Consider the following 17045-nt stretch of genomic DNA (forward strand, 5'->3'; position numbering starts at 1 on the left):
TCTAATCTGAACCAGTGGTTTTGAAAGCATATCTCATGGAGAGATAGAACATATAAAATGGATCAGACAGAGGAGTTTCAGGAGCCGCTCTGGATGAAGGGCTATGAAATGCTTCAAGTCCTACCAGAGTACTCTGTATTTTGTTCCTCAGGTACCTTCTCAGTCCAGGGAGTAGTTTGAATACTATTTTGATGCAACTGCACAGTTATGCAGATTTTTAAAATCAGAGTATGTTGACTCTTCAAAATACAGTAAGGAAGTTTGGTGGGGTTTTTTTTGAGAAATAGTAATATAGCTTACAAAACAGAGGCTTTAGAAATGAAAGCAAACTTTGCAACTACATATTCATCTCAAAATAATTTAGCTTTACTATTTAAGCAAATATATATCATACAAGTATTTTTAAACAGAAGTTCTCTAAAATGTGCCACATAAAATTTTTAAGTATTTGCAGTTTTTAGCATTAAGACCATTTTATGAACAAAGAAACTATAATAAAATACATAAGGTGATAGCACATCAACTTGCATTTGATGTAACATTAAAATTACAAGAATATTTAGATCAGGTATTCTCTCAAATGTTAATTCAAAATGTTATTGTCAACAATAAGAAAAAAGGAGAGACAGAAAACAGTCGTTATGCTCAAATAAATATAATTAAGAGATATGGGAAACTTTGTACCTTTATGTGGTTTTTCAAACTCTTCAGATAAGAGGTGGTAGCAACAACCCACACTGCAAACTCCCTTGATTTCAGACTTGGAAGTAAATATTCGCAGAGTATTTGGAGCAAGATCACCGCAAGTATGTAGACCTACCATCAAACAATCCTTTGAAAATGAGAAGAAAAAATAAATTTTGGCAATTAGGAGGAAGCCTAAAAAAAATTTCAGGTGAAGATATTAAATGTTCATTGGAATATACAGAGCTTTTAAAAATGATCAAATTCTACCTAGAAAGTAGTATATGTTTTTTATTTTAAATTTCCTTTATAGGCAAAATGACTGTGATCTTTTATCACAACTAACATACTTTTGAATTGATTTTCTAATGTTTTTGGTTACTTATCCATTTGAATTTTCTCTGATCTCTTTTACAACTAATATTTGCTTAATAACTAGCCAAATTAAAGACTGGATAGTCAAATGAAGCACGTATTACTAGAACAAACTTGTGATTTGAGATACATTTACAGCTTCTAGTCAATATTTTTATTTACCTCTTCACAAATTGCCTACCGAAACGTATAAAATACTGCCGTACAGAATAAGTGGTGCTAAGTTGGCATTTCTACTCCAACACCAAAAAAGTATAGTTTATTCATTACATCAAATATAGCAATATTAAATTCAATAAAAAAAATTTTTTAATGTACACACATACAGAATGGGCACACACATACATTCACAGATCTTAATCAATATACCAAGTTTGTTTTAACTCTTCAGTGTCTTAATTCCTCGTCTGTAAAATAAGGATAACAGTACCTATCTCAATGGGCTGTTGTAAAATTTAAGTAAGCTAATACTGGTAAATGACTTAGTACAACCTCTGGCACACAATAAAATTCAGTACATGTTTTCTATTCTTATTATCATCATCATGTTATTATAAATTCAAAATAATAGACATGTTAAGTTTTGAGTAAAGTATATTTTTATAACTATCTTCAGAACAAATGCAATTATTTTATTTAAGTTATTCTACTAAAAATGTTTTTTTACGCCATGTATTCTAGACCTTAAGCAAAGCTTAAGTCTAAACTTTCTAAACAAAAAAAATGTACCTGTAAGTAGCTTTGACCTGATAGAACATTCAGTTGCTTCAACCACCACTGTCTTCAAAGTCTTTGGAGGGTTGTGCAACTATTTTGTTTTCTCAATAACTAGACAGTTTGGGTAGGTTTTATTTAGATGTTACAACATTGTAAGTAGAAAGGAATTTAGAGAGGGAGGGTCTATTACTAATTAGAGGTAGAACAACAGAGGCATAAATCTCTCTCTTTAAACTTAGCTTAGCTCTCCCTAAAGGTATTACAAGAAAATTTAATCTCATTCTTTACTATATTCATCATATACTATTAGTTAATAACATTATCAGGTATCAGACAAAAATATGCAATCACTATTTTATCCTAATAGTAAAATATTTAAATATTGTATATGTATGTTATGGGGAGGGGAGGAAAGGTATTGGTTAATTTGGGTTATTAAACTGCTAATTCACTACAGAACTCAAGAAACATTCTTCTAGCTAATCTTATATTAGATTCTTATAGTAGTTTGTATATAGCCTCTGATCATATTTCTTGGCCCTTTAGATTAATGTAATCAAAAAGATGAAGTTAAGTAAGCTACTATTAATATTTAATTCCATGTCTTAGAGCATTTTTATAAATTAAATTAAGGAATTCAAAAGTGAAATCACCTCCAGATCTTTAATAATATCATGTAGTTCTGAATCAGCAGTGATAAAAGATGTTAAAGGTGAATATATATTTGATTCATTTGACTTTGATGTCAGTTTTCTTCTCTCTTTATTTGCTTCAGACATTTTTCTCTTAGGTGTTTGGAATGAAGCAGGTTCTATGGCATTAATAGGCAAAAGGTCTATAAGAGCAAAGGCATTTTCAAAACACAAGTTTTCTTCTCGATGTGAATACACATGTAGGTTTTCCATTTGTGTTCTAATGTTAGAAATTAGAGAATCTGAAAAATCTGGCAAAAAACCTGAGGCAAACATCTTTTCTTGATTTTCAGGACTGTTGTTACATATTCCCTCAATATCTACTTTATACTTAATTTCATTCTGCACTTTCCTTTCTTTTGCCATTTTTAATGCCAGTCCATTGACATCTAATTTTGACCGCGTATGGTACACTTTCCAATGTTTCTTCAATTTCCTGTTTCTCTCCTCAGCTCCATGAGTATTGGTATTTGATGAATCAATTCCATAAACTTTTAAGCCATACTTCAAGGACAAAAAAGAGCTTAGGTAGCCTTTTCCAGAACCCAGGTCAATTACCTAAAGTAAGAAAAACAGAATGAAATAAAGGATTTTAGTCAGATGAGAACAGAAAGCATTCTCAATATCTTTTTAAAAAGCAAGTAAAGAAATGGTTGTGTAATTTATACAACCTGTTGTTTGTTTTTTAATTTTTGATTCCTACTAAAAACCAACCATTTTCATCATTTTTATTTGACATTTTAAAGGAGGTTGTAGACACTATAATAAGTCAAGGAATAGATGTAAAAGATATAAATATGGGAAATAAAACTGTATTTCTTCATAGATGACATGATTGCATCTGTAGAAAATCTAAAGGAATATACAAAACTAACAACTAGCAATTGAATTTAGCAATGTGTCAGGATACGGGATCATTAGAAATTCATAATGAACCAACAGAACATATACAATACAGTAGCAAAGAACAATTAGAAAATAAAATTTAAAACCAACTGAATTAAAATAGCAAAAAAATATAGTATCTAGGAATAAATTTAGTGAAGGTTCTGCAAGGCCTATTCACTGAAAACTTTAAGCGGAGAAAAAATTTAAAAGATCTAAATAAAGATACACCATGTTCACGAAATGGCACAGACTTAAAATGAAGATGCCAATCCCCCAAAATGACTTGCAGATTCAACACAATCCTAATCAAAACCCCAGCAGGGTTTCTTAAAAAACTGACAACTAGATATTATAGTTTATATGAAAAGGCAGAGTACCTAGAATAACCAAAACAATTTTGAAAAAGAATAACGTTGGAACATTTATCCTGATTCAGGAATTAATATAAAACTACAGTAATCAAAAACAGCATAGTGCTTTAATCAAAACAGATAAATAAATCAATAGAAAAGAACAGCATACAGAAATAGACCCAAACTTATATAATCAACTGATTTTTGACAAAATAGCTAAGGTAATCCAATAGAGAAGATAATCTTTTCAACAAATGGTGCTAGTATAATGGATGTCTGTCCGGGGAAAAAAGTGAACTTTACCTATCACACAGCAAACACAAAACTTAATTAAAAGTGTATGGACACCGGGGAGGGTATGTGCTATGGTGAGTGCTGTGAATTGTTTAAGACTGATGAATCACAGACCTGTACCTCTGAAACAAATAATACATTATATGTTTAAAAGAAAAAAAAAAGAAGAAGATAGTAGGAAGGGAAAAACGGAGGGGGGGAAATCGGAGGGGGAGATGAACCATGAGAGACTATGGACTCTGACAAACAAAGTGAGGGTTTTAGAGGGAAGGGGGGATGGGGGATGGGTTAGCCTGGTGATGGGTATTAAGGAGGGCACGTATTGAATGGAGCACTGAGTGTTATACGCAAACAATGAATCATGGAACACTACATCAAAAACTAATGATGTAATGTATGGTGATTAACATAACAATAAAATTATTAAAAAAGTTATATCACAAATCTAAATGTGATAGTAAAAACTATTAAATTTTGGAAGAAAGTATGAGAACCATTTTTGTGACACTGAGGGGGCAAAGATTCCTTACGCAGGACATAAAAAGTATTTGCTTTTACAAAAGAACTAACTGAAAAAACAGACTTCATCAAAATTAAAAATTTTGCTATTAAAAGTACATAGTTAAAAAAAGAAATATTTGCAAAACATATATCTGACCAATGGTTTGTATCCAGAATATACAAAGAACTCTTACAACTCAAAAATAAGACAAGCAAACAACTTAACAATTGGCAAAATATTTAAATGCACACTTCACAAAAGAAGATATACAAATGGGCAATATGAAAAGATGCCCAACATCACTAGTCATCAGGGAAATGCAAATTAAAATCATAATGAGATACACACAAATGTAAAGTGGTTCAGGCACTTTGAAAAACACTGGTAGCTTATCCTAAAGGTAAAACGTACACCTATTACATGACCTACAAATCCCAATTCAGGCTCTCTGCCAAAGATAAATGAAAACATGTTCACACAAAGTCTTATATGTGAATATTCATAGCAGCTAAAAAAAAATGGTAACATCGCAAATGTCCATCAACTTGTAAGTGGCAAAACAAATTGTAGTATATACCATGTCCTAAAGAGAAACAAAGAGTAAATACAACATTGATGACTCTCAAAAGTTATGTGCTGAAGGAAACAATTCAAACACAAAAGTCCTCATCCTATTTGATTCCACCTATATGACGTTCTAGAAAATTCAAAACTACGGGTATTGTGTAAGACTGATGAATCACAGACCTGTACCCCGAAACAAATAATACATTATATGTTAATTAAAAATATATATATATAAAGGGCAAAAAAAAAAAAAAGAAAATTCAAAACTACAAGTAGGTCAGGGGTGCCCAGCTAGTTCAGTTGGGAGAGCATATGCCTCTTGATCTCAGGGTCATGAGTTTGAGCCCCATGCTGGGGGAGGAGTTTACTTCAAAACAAAACAACAACTACAAGCAGGTCAGTAGTTACCTGAGAGTGGAGAAAGAAATAGCTTGTGGAAGGGCATGAGGAAACTTTTTATGATGGCAAATATTTTTGATTATGGTGGTGGTTACACAACTGTACACACCAAGTTCATCAACATGTACACCTAGAATTGCTGAATATGTACATTATACCTCAATAAAACTAAAAATAAGAAAATTAAATATTACCGAGATTGTTACTGTACTGCCATGTCATTTCATAAGAAATAAATAATTACAGGAATACTATCATAAGAAATCAGTATCTAATTTTATGTCTATCCTAAAATCAGTTAAACACTGATAAGTATGAGCCACTCCAGGAAACATTCTTTTTTTTTTTTTTTTAAAGATTTTATTTATTTATTTGAAAGAGAGATAGAGAGCACAAGTAGGCAGAGAGGCAGGCAAAGGGGGAGGGAGAAGCAGGCTCTCCGCCGAGCAGGGAGCCCGATGTGGGACTCGATCCCAGGACCCTGGGATCATGACCTGAGCCAAAGGCAGACGCTTAACCGACTGAGCCACCCAGGTGCCCCCAGGAAACATTCTTATATCTGAAGTAATTCCATTAATTAAATCCTCAAAAATGTTAGGGTCTTGCAATTCAGGCAGTTCATAGGTAAGACTCCAATAAATAATTCCCATAAATAAGCTTACAAAGAACTCCCTCTGCCCTTTTTTATGTTCATCTCTGGGCTAGGTATTATGAGAAATACAGAAGCATTATATATCTTGATTTTAAGGAATTACAATCTAACTGAAGATACCATACCTATACTCATGAATACAAGGGCTATACAGTAGAAACTATTAGTCAGTTCTCTCCTATCTGAAACTCCAGAGAAAGCAAAGCTCTCTATTCCTTTCCTTCTATGAAACACACTTACTGATGCTGATGACAACCTTAAAGTTAGCAACCAGTGGGTTGCTTACAAGCATCAGTACATTTGTTCCTATCAGTATAAATGTTTTCTTACCAAGAGGCAATTGAGCCTGTTCCTATATCTGTTTATGGCAATTCCACTTGTGAGTCAAGAATATCCTGGCTGCAAGTAACAGAACATCAAGTTTTGAACAATGAAGAAAATCCACCCCACTTAAGAAATCTGGCAGTACAGTGGCTGAACCATTCAAAGGCTCAACCACAAACAGCCTTGGGGCATCTTATTTGTAATTTCTCTGGTTGTAAGATGGCTGTAGAAATTCTAAGAATCATGTCTTCACAGTATTATATCTAAAACCTTTTCAGTAATGGGCGAATTCTCCTAGGAAATCTATCAGTTGACTTACACTCCTATTTTATTGATCCAAGTTGACTTTTATCCCCCCTCCAGATTTGTCTAATTTAGTAGCATATGTGGTATCAGCAACACAATGAAAACTTCTGTGCAATTAAGTAACATAAGCCATACAACATTTTGCCTTCAAACTATCTGATCTGAAGAGCAAAATCTCCACCATCCTGATCTCCTATTACCCTTTACTCACAGCAGTCTTTTCCTTCCTGATCATTTTATGGGTTTGAGAATAAAGGATTTTCCAGTCCAATGCCTGGTGGGAGGTATCTTCCTAGTCTCCTAATTCTGTTTAGGAGACTTTCCCACAGAAACATTGTTACACAGAGTGGGGACATTTCTTAACACTATTAGTACAGTAATACACTTCATATAGAAGAGTTACATATTGGGGCGCCTGGGTGGCTCAGTTGGTTAAATGACTGCCTTCGGCTCAGGTCATGATCCTGGGGTCCTGGTATCGAGCCCTGCATCAGGCTCCCTGCTCAGCCGGAAGCCTGCTTCTCCCTCTCCCACTCCCTCTACTTGTGTTCCCCCTCACGCTCTCTCTATTAAATAAATAAATAAAATCTTTAAAAAAAAAAAAAAAGAGTTACATATTTTTTTGAGTCTGCCGTTTTTAATAAAAATTGTATTTAAGGTATACAACATGATGTTTTGATATACATAGTGAAATGACTACTACAGGCAAGCTAATTAACATAGCCATCCCCTCACACAGTTACATCTTTTTTGTTTTGTTTTGTTTTTAAATAAGGAGGTTCATAGTATCTTTTTTTATTAGTTGCAGAGATAGAATTTAGTGATTCATCAGTTGCATATAACACCCAGTGCTCATGACATTAAGTGCCCTCCTTACTGCCCATCTCCCAATTATACCTCCCTCTCCCTCCAGCAACCCTCAGTTTGTTTCCTTGAGTTCAGCATCTAGAAGAGTTATATTTTGTTATCTGACCTAGAGATCTAATTACCATTCTAGGCTAATGACTTTCAAATTTGTAATTCTAGTATGAAATTCTCCCATGAACTTCATACTCATATAACCAACAGTCTGCTAAACATTTCTACTTCAATATCTAATAAGAATCTCAAATTTAATATGTTCAAAACTAAGTTCTTGATATTCTCTGTAAAACCTGCCTTTCCCATAATATTCTCCATCATAGTTAATGGTATCTCCATACTTATCTCCAGGTGGAAATTACGACTCCTTTCTTTCTCTCATACCCTATGTGTGAAATGTGAGCAAATCCATAATCTTAGCAACTGCACCCTAAGCCTGCCTTACTGCCAACAACCTCCTCAATAGTCTCTCTGCTCCTTTCCCTCAAGTCTATACTCAGGAGAACAAAACAAAGTCTGATCATACCACTCCTCTTAGCAAAATCTCTCTTCAACTCTTTAATCTTATCTCTTCCTTACTAACCTCTTTTGTTATTGGGATTTATGCCTTAACTCTGAAAACTCTTCACATGCTCAGGTTAGGAGCCAATTTCTGAAAAGAACCAGCTTGAATGTCTACAAAGACTATGGTTAAAAAAGGCAAAGACAGTGAAAATATCTGCTTTGTAACAGTTCTCAACACAGCAACCAGAGTGATCCAGTGTGTCCAACGGTTTCTCATCTCTTTCAGGATAAAAGCCCGAAATATCACAATGGCCTCTAACACTCTACAACTTTATGACCTGCCTTCTACCACTCCGACCGCAGCTCCTACTGCTTTGCCCTTGCTCTCTCCAACGGAGCTGATCCGGCTTTCAGGCTGTTTCAAGAACACACCAGACATACTCCGACTCTAGGTCCACTGAGCATGTTATCCGTTCTATCTGAGAAGTTTTTTGTCCAGATATTCTAATGGGTAACTCTCTTACCTCCTGAAGGAGGCCTTAATTCAAATGAGTTTAAAACGAGTTCTTAGTTGTTCCTCCCTTTCTTAGCAACAGCTTTAATCTCCCATCTCTGAATTAGCTACTTCCTTTGCTTTGTATTTTTTCTCTTTAAAGTATACTAACACACACCAAAAAATATACGTATAATCACTTTATGATCTATCTTTCCCCATTAGAATATAAATGCCATGGGGCAAAGATATCATTAGTTTTGTTCATTACTGCATCCTCAGTATCTGTAATAGTGTGTGACACATGGTAGGAGCTAATGAAGTATCTGTTAAATGGATGCATGCATGCAGGTATGAATGAATGAATATATTTTGGAAATAAAAATTAAAAAGCCTTGGTAATGTGCGTGAGAGAGGCAAAGGTTTTTGGCATGTAGGGAGCAATGTAGCTGGGGCAAAAATGAATTCTGTTTTGTTTTCTTCTCTGGTGTCTATGGTCACTAGTAAAGTTAGGTATTTCAGAATCTGGGTTTCCATCTATCCCCATGAAATCTGTGCTTACTAAATCTGCATTTTAAAAGTAAAAGTTGTACACATATAATAGACTTTAAACTCTACTATTGTGAGATTCAAATACTGCTATAAAGTGATTTCAAGAGAATGACTTTAAGTCTTTAATTTAGGTTATTTCATTCCCAAAGACAAGCCTCAGTGCTATAATCAAGTCCCCCAAAAGCAGGTCTAACATGATACCTTAAAGTATTTCAAAATTTCTCTGCACTTTAGAAATAAAATAATCTGCTGTGTGACTTTAAAGTTATTTATTACTTAATGTTTCATATAAATAAAGAATAAATGTAGTCTAAATGTAAAGTTATGAAGCACAATAATAAATAGCACTTATCTTAGTTTGGGTTATCACAGAGCACATTCTACAGCAAAGATTTAAGTATAAGCAAATTATTTGGGAGGGAAGTAGAAAACTGAAAAGGAGAAAGGAAGGCAGCCCAATAAAATCTGTGCTATTAAGAAAGATACCACTTGGGAGCTAGTGTACAACACATACCTCAGAATCATCCTACCTGAAATGGCTACATCAACTTTCATCAATCATTAATTCAAGGCTGTTCAAAGGGAAGAATTAATTCCCAGAACGTATATACAAGTAGTACTTTACTTTGGCAGCCAGAGAAAACCCACAGGGGAAAATGCAGATATTGCCAGGTAGAAGGCACGCTGGCACACCATGAAATGTCCGAGAATATTTGGGTTAGGCATCCAATAGTATCTGCTATAACAGTGAACCTACCAGCCATCCTACGAATGAAAATGTATTTCCACTGCACATAACTATGTTTTCCTTCCATATCTCATCTCACTGCTTCCTAGGCCAGAAGTAACAACTATTCTCAAATTATTATTCCCTTGCTTCTTTAATAGCTGTTTTGCATGCATTTTTTGCATTAAGAATATACCATTATTTTGCTTAAAAGCTTTAAAAAAATGGTACCATAAAATATGTAGTCTTCTGTACACTTTAATTTTCCACTCAATTTTCTTTTTTTTTTTATTCTTATGTTAATCCCCATACATTACATCATTAGTTTTAGATGAAGTGTTCCATGATTCATTGTTTGTGCATAACACCCAGTGCTCCATGCAAAATGTGCCCTCCTCAATACCCACCACCAGGCTAACCCATCCTCCCACCCCCCTCCCCTCTAGAACCCTGTTTGTTTTTCAGAGTCCATCGTCTCTCATGGTTCGTCTACCCCTCCGATTTCCCCCGCTTCATTCTTCCCCTCCCGCTACCTTCTTCTTCTTTTTTTTTTCTTAACATATATTGCATTATTTGTTTCAGAGGTACAGATCTGAGATTCAACAGTCTTGCACAATTCACAGCGCTTACCCGAGCACATACCCTCCCCAGTGTCTATCACCCAGTCACGCCATCCCTCCCACCCCACCCCCCACTCCAACAACACTCAGTTTGTTTCCTGCGATTAAGAATTCCTCATATCAGTGAGATCATATGATACATGTCTTTCTCTGTTTGACTTATTTCACTCAACATAATACCCTCCAGTTCCATCCACGTCGTTGCAAATGGCAAGATCTCATTCCTTTTGATGGCTGCATAATATTCCATTGTATATATATACCACATCTTCTTTATCCATTCATCTGTCGATGGACATCTTGGCTCTTTCCATATCCACTCAATTTTCTAATATCCATCCATGTAATATGTATGGCAGTAGTTTATTACTGTGTAATTGCCCCTTTTACTCCAGCTGAGTATCACTGCCATGGTAAGCCTGTTACTGATCCATGTAGGTACCACTAGGTATGATACATTAAATAAAAGGTTGAAAATTGCTGCCTTAGCTCTTCCCTCTAGCCCCTAACCTAGAGATCTACGCTGCCATAAGTGGCTCTGCATGCCTAGTCCAAGCTGTGACAGTTTTCTAATCATCCTCAAACTCTCCACAAGTCTGGAAGAGTCCATGAAAAAGATTCTAATGCCTAATAGAAACTGAAGGAGGGAAGATCCTCCACTACCCCTATAGATGTTCTTGTAGAGATAAGAAATATAATTTACTATTTTTACAAGCCAGGGATAAGAAAAATAACTCACTATTTTTATAGGTCAATACAGGCAATCTCTGATTTTATTTTAACATCTGTTTTCAGACAATACTGCTTCACAAAAGCTACTTTTCACAACAGGAATGCACTGTGATTCTGACACTGTGAAAGAATCCAAGTCCTAAAACATAGTTTCTTTGTGTTACTATAATGAGGCAGGTACCCCAGACCATAGCTTGGTAACCCAGGTTCTGAGAACACCCAGTGGCAAACAATTATGCAGAATGTCATTATCATAATGCTGCCTCAAGTTGGAAATTTATCAAAGATAATTTAAAAGAGTGAAATCTGTGGCAAAACATGAATAGTCATATCTTATTTTTAGTATAAATTTGTTATGATCATAGTGTATTGGGAAATGAGAGGACATATTTAAAGTGTCTGACAAAACTAACATCAGCTATTATTTAATGACATTCAAAGGCTAGATAGTGATCATAGATAAGAACGTAAATGTATAACAAAAAAAAAAAGGCACTAATTTTAACACTTGAAAATACAAGGAAATTCTCTTACCTGCTTTATTCCATAGTAATCAGCAATACTGCTGATCAGCTCTGACATAGCCTGAACTTCATGAGATTTTTTCAAATTCATAAATTCATCTGGTTTCACATTTTCACCTGAACAAAAATAAAACAAAATTAAAATACTGCTATTAAAGAAACAAAATGCAACAAAAAATCATCAGTTAATGTTCATGTTTTCTATAATTACATATGAAAATAATAAAGAGATTCCATTGTGCCTGCATGATAGATCTCTATTAGTTTAGCTGCTATGAATCAAAATTTGAATTAACAACATAAATAAGAAGACCCACAGAACATTATTTAAAAAAAAAAAAAATGTTCCTTGACAGGCGCCTGGGTGGCTCACTTGGTTAAGCGTCTGCCTTCGGCTCAAGTCATGATTCTGGAATCTTGGGATTGAGCCCCACATCGGGCTCCCTGCTCAGCAGGAAGCCTGCTTCTCCTTCTCCCTGCCCCTGGCTCATGCTCTCTCTTGCTTTCTCTCTCTCTCAAATAAATAAAATCTTAAAATTAAAAAAATTAAAATGTTACTTGACACAAAAAAACAATTATAAAGGAAAAGACTGACAACTGGACTAAAATGTAGGAAAAAAATGTGGAGATCTGTAACTAAGTTGTTCTGTATAACATGATGCATAAGAAAACCTACTCATCTAAGTATAAGCCAATCTATCAGTGTTCATGATAGAAGAGCACTGATAGAACAATAAATTAAGAACATGTTAGAAAGAATATATGAACATATATGAGCATTATGTTGCTTCTAATACTAAAAAAACATACATACACACTTACCAGTTCTCTGTTTTTTATTTCCTCGAAGGGCTGTAAGCAACTGTTCAAAAGGAGTACATATTCCCAAATTTGGTACAGAATAAGATCTCACAGCCAGAGCAAAGGCCTCCACATTCACCAGCTTCTGGGAAGTCTCACAAAATATTTTGGGAAAATTGGTAATACCTAAAAAGACCAGGATAAAAAGAAATGTTAGCAATATCTAATTAATGCTAATTTGTGTGAGATTTAAAAAATAAATGAAAAACACTGGATCTTTACAAAAAATTATAATTTTCCATTTCAGTGTGACTTTTGACAATATCTCTAATGGTTCCATTGTTTTGTTATTTCAGCTATTAGCTATCTGTAGCAACCAGTTTTCTCTTAATAGTGTACACAATTATATATTTAAATTCTAAATTAAAATTTGGCCTTTTTTTCCTTCCAAAAGCCAAAAAAAAAAAGCAGCAGCAGCAGCAGCAGCAAAATAAAAGTTTAAAATCCTGCTACACTGTAATGTGGTCATTAAATTTATGAATGGTCCTGGCTGACCTACAACTGGGAATTTAAAGGCAATCAGCGTGCACTACACTGTTATTCCCTGTGCAGACTGCATGTGGAACAACGGCAATGTCCCCAGTGGTATAAATGTTACTGTAAAAGAGTCCCTGCACCATTTGGACCATAAAGAATTGTGTGTGTGTGTGTGTGTATGTGTGTTCAAAGCACTGTCAATATGAGTTTTAAAAGTTGTCATGTTAAAATCAAGTGAAAACAGTTCATTCCCTTTCCCTGGTCAGTTTTAAGCCATATATTCTGTAAGTTTACTATAAGAACTATTGATGATTTCCAAATGCTCACTCATTAAGAAGAGTATGGTCAACTGTCATACCACAAACATCCGCTACCTCTCTTTGTGTGAGGATCATGTATCCTGCTGAACTCTGGTGTGGACACATCTCACCAAAGGGAACTTTGCCATTTTCAGACAGAAGTTTTAAGAGAACTGGAGGATTCACTATGCTTTTTTTCCCCAGAACTGTAATCACTAAAGCATGTGTCAAGATGGAGCCAGAGTCCTTGAGTGGCTATGACACGGCCATCACTGCTGCCAAACCACTGTAGGCTGCAACATACAGGAAAAGTAAACTTCGTTCTTTTTAGTCACTGAGTTTTTAGGTTTATTACTGCAGCATAATCTTGCCTATTCTAATGAAACAGATAGAAACACATATGCACACTGAAAGAGTTGCCTTTTTTTGCTCAATTTCAGTTTTTTATGGCCATTTTTATATATTTAATTTATTTAAGACGCTTACAAAGAGGGCATTCCAATGTGTCTGTAGTGATTTAAATAAACTCTTTGAATAGATCAGTCTAATTAAGTTCATTCATTGAAAATTACTTTTAATAATTTAAAAAAACCCATACATCCGGTGTTTAAATGAAATATTTAAAATGTTCACCTTATGGAAGAATGGTACAATCCAGGAAACAACTTTGGTTCTACCACAGAAACCAAACTATACACTATGAAGTCTATACTACCATAGCTGACCCTCCACAGTTACTTACAAAATTATAAAAATTCATTTTTTTTAAGATTTTATTTATTTGACAGACAGAGCACAGCAGAGGCAGAGAGAGGGAGAAGCAGGCTCCCTGCTGAGCAAGGAGCCCGATGTGGGACTCGATCCCAGGACCCTGGGCTCATGACCCGGGCCGAAGGCAGCCACTTAACCGACTGAGCCACCCAGGCGTCCCTATAAAAATTAATTCTTCAAGCAAATTTTCTAGCAAAAATTAAAAGAAGAAAACTGATGAAGGCTTGCAGAAACCTAAATAAGAACTACATGTTTAAGACAGTATCTTTTTAAAGCTAATATCTATTGTTGGTGGTAATGTTTACCATGTTAATTAATAAAAATAAAATTGGCAGAGACCTGTAACTTCCATTTCTGAATCAACTAATTAGAGATTTAAGCTCCAAAATCACTACAGTAAATTTATTTAAGATATATTTTGTGTATTATAAAGTTCTTTGGATATTTTACAAACTGAATTTACTAACGCAGACAAAAGTAATAAAACCCACATCAAAATATTTAGGCATAATACAGAGGGGAAAACTCAGTCAATTATTAAGTGAGACTCTCAAGTTTAAGGGCAGTCTCAACATCCCCAAGTTCCAGGGCAGCAATTTCTTTGAGTGTGATAGAATAAGAATATTAAATCTCAAAGTGCAGAGAGACTATTACAGTAGTCAGTTATTGGACAATGTTGCCAACAGAAAGAAATGTGATGTTTCTGTTGGAAAAGTAAAGGTTCAAATCAACTTAACTATCCTACTGAAAATACTTGAAAAAATCCAAATCCAACCTGATCTAAATGTTGTTAATTTGCTTTTAAATACAGGCTTCACAGAAATTTCAGAAATCTAGAGATCTAAATTACAAAGTGTTATCTTTTCAACAATGCTTGCTTTTTTAAAAAAGGAGAGTGTTCTGATTCAGTCCATTAGTTTATGTCATTTAGGGCTATACGACTTTATTTAGATAGTCTAGGACCTCTGAAAAAATCTTTCTGAATTACAGAAATATAGCTTCTGTACTTTCTTTGTTTTCAAGTGATCCAGCCTGTAACTTCCACTAGCAATTTTTAAACATTCAGAAAGAGGGGAGAGAGAGAGAGAGGCGTGTCATGTTATCTTTACTTCCACCTCTGAAATTGTATGTAAGAAAAGTTATGTAGCAATGGTAACAGTGTATGTAGTCCTCATAGTGCTTCTCTAGGAACTTGTAGAAGGAGTTTGGGTTCGGCAACTGGCAAAACAGAAACCACAGTGTTAACCAATATTTACTTAATTATTAATTAGCTGGATTTTTTTATACAGGGAAAGCTTTGTTTTTAAAATTTGTTGCCACTACACCGCCATATTAAGTGGCTTGATTATTTTGTAAATATCTCCCCCTACTGGAAGTACCTGTTCTGCTTGATTGCATGCTTTGTTTTTACGTACTCTTAGTTTTTGTACACCCTTGATCACTATCCCATAGAGGTTTCTTGTAATATGGGTTGATTGGGCATGAGAGCAAGAGGAGCAAAGAGGCAACGGAGAAGCTATTTTCTGTAAATATGAGATCAGGATATCTCTAGGTACCTTTTTTTTTTTTTTTGAAAACAGCAGAGATCAATATACAAGGAAAGATAGAAAAGTTAGATATACATATTAATTATGAAAATCTCAAGGTAGAGAAATGAATAATAACACTTCAAAACTAAAAATAAAATAGAAAAATTCAACCAATATATTTACATTTTTAAAAGTTTCAAAAATAAATGTCTGTTATTTTATTTGAATGTTATCTAGCACTTTAAGGAAGACAGAGTACTGCTAGGATTCATAACTCATTGAAATTATAACTCATTGAAATTATAACTAACATTTATTGTGCATATGCTATGTGCCAGGCACCGCACTCAACAGTTTACATTTAATGGAACAGTCTTATGAGGTGATTACATAGTGCTCTTATCCCCATTTCCAGAGGAAGAAATCGAAACTTAGAGGCTACACGTTAGCCATGTTTGCACAGACTCCAGATGGGTGAACCAAGGCAGTGTTCAGCCTTTGCCTGTAATTCCCAAATTTGATTATTAGCATGCCACAGCAGTAAGCTCAGTGGGCAAGAAATGAAAACAGGAAAGACAGGAGTTAAAACCGCTAGGCAAGTGTATGACTGTCAGAATCAGGTCTAGCAAGAATTCCCTCTGGCACAGATCCATACCATGGTAATATCTTAAGATGGTTCATACTACTTTGTTCATGTTCTTAATTCTTTCACTTTATTTCCCTCAACACCTCCCGCTCTACCAGAAGTGATTTTAAGGTTTCAAGAAATTTAAAAAGTAATTTTTACACACAGAACAACTGATGTCTCTGAAAAAGAAATAAAAAGGCTTTATAATGAGATTTTGTTGTAGTATCTACTTCTACAAGTAAAGCAACCCAACTGCTTCATGCCCAGTTTTAAAGCAACAATACCTTCATACGGCAGGCACTCGGTTACTAAGAGAGGAATGGATGAATGAAAGCAGTTCTTTAATATACTCACTACTGCAGCATCACCAGCTATACTAGGAGAAACAAATTCTAAGATTCTGTGGTGGTAGTGATCCCTGAGGCCAGTTGGAGGACTTCCATAGCACTGCTGAGCCTGTTAGAATGAAATCTCATCTCAGCCAATCATAAGGTGAGGCAAGAGCGATTTAGAACATTTAGACTATGATACAAGATCAAATATGATTATGTGCTAAATTTGAGGTTTAACCGTGTTACAGGAGTTAGGACAAAGGTCACTACTGCTATCACACAGCCTAGAACTGTCCCATGGCCCAGAATTTCAAGAAAAATCAATAGCGCCCTCTTAATAATAATCTTCAAAGGACATGGAAATGTATTATATTCACTTCTA

At 34.8% G+C, this 17045-nt stretch overlaps 1 protein-coding gene across 5 annotated transcripts in view; it reads right to left on the reverse strand.

The window, feature by feature from the left end:
- Nucleotides 1–17045, reverse strand: part of METTL25 (methyltransferase like 25) — a 158646-nt gene that overhangs the window by 122709 nt on the left and 18892 nt on the right. For all 5 annotated transcript variants that reach the window (XM_064590833.1, XM_064590836.1, XM_064590835.1 and 2 more), the window contains exons 2-5: nt 12589–12753; nt 11777–11883; nt 2430–3026; nt 685–832 (exon numbers count right to left, since the gene is read on the reverse strand). In XM_064590833.1, the coding sequence (XP_064446903.1) occupies nt 685–832; nt 2430–3026; nt 11777–11883; nt 12589–12753 (1017 nt within the window). The remainder of the gene's footprint in view (nt 1–684; nt 833–2429; nt 3027–11776; nt 11884–12588; nt 12754–17045) is intronic.

Source organism: Mirounga angustirostris, unplaced genomic scaffold (assembly GCF_029215605.1).
Source record: "Mirounga angustirostris isolate CCGP_5_RB_7025 unplaced genomic scaffold, mMirAng1.0.hap1 SCAF_5, whole genome shotgun sequence".
Taxonomy (NCBI): domain Eukaryota; kingdom Metazoa; phylum Chordata; class Mammalia; order Carnivora; family Phocidae; genus Mirounga; species Mirounga angustirostris.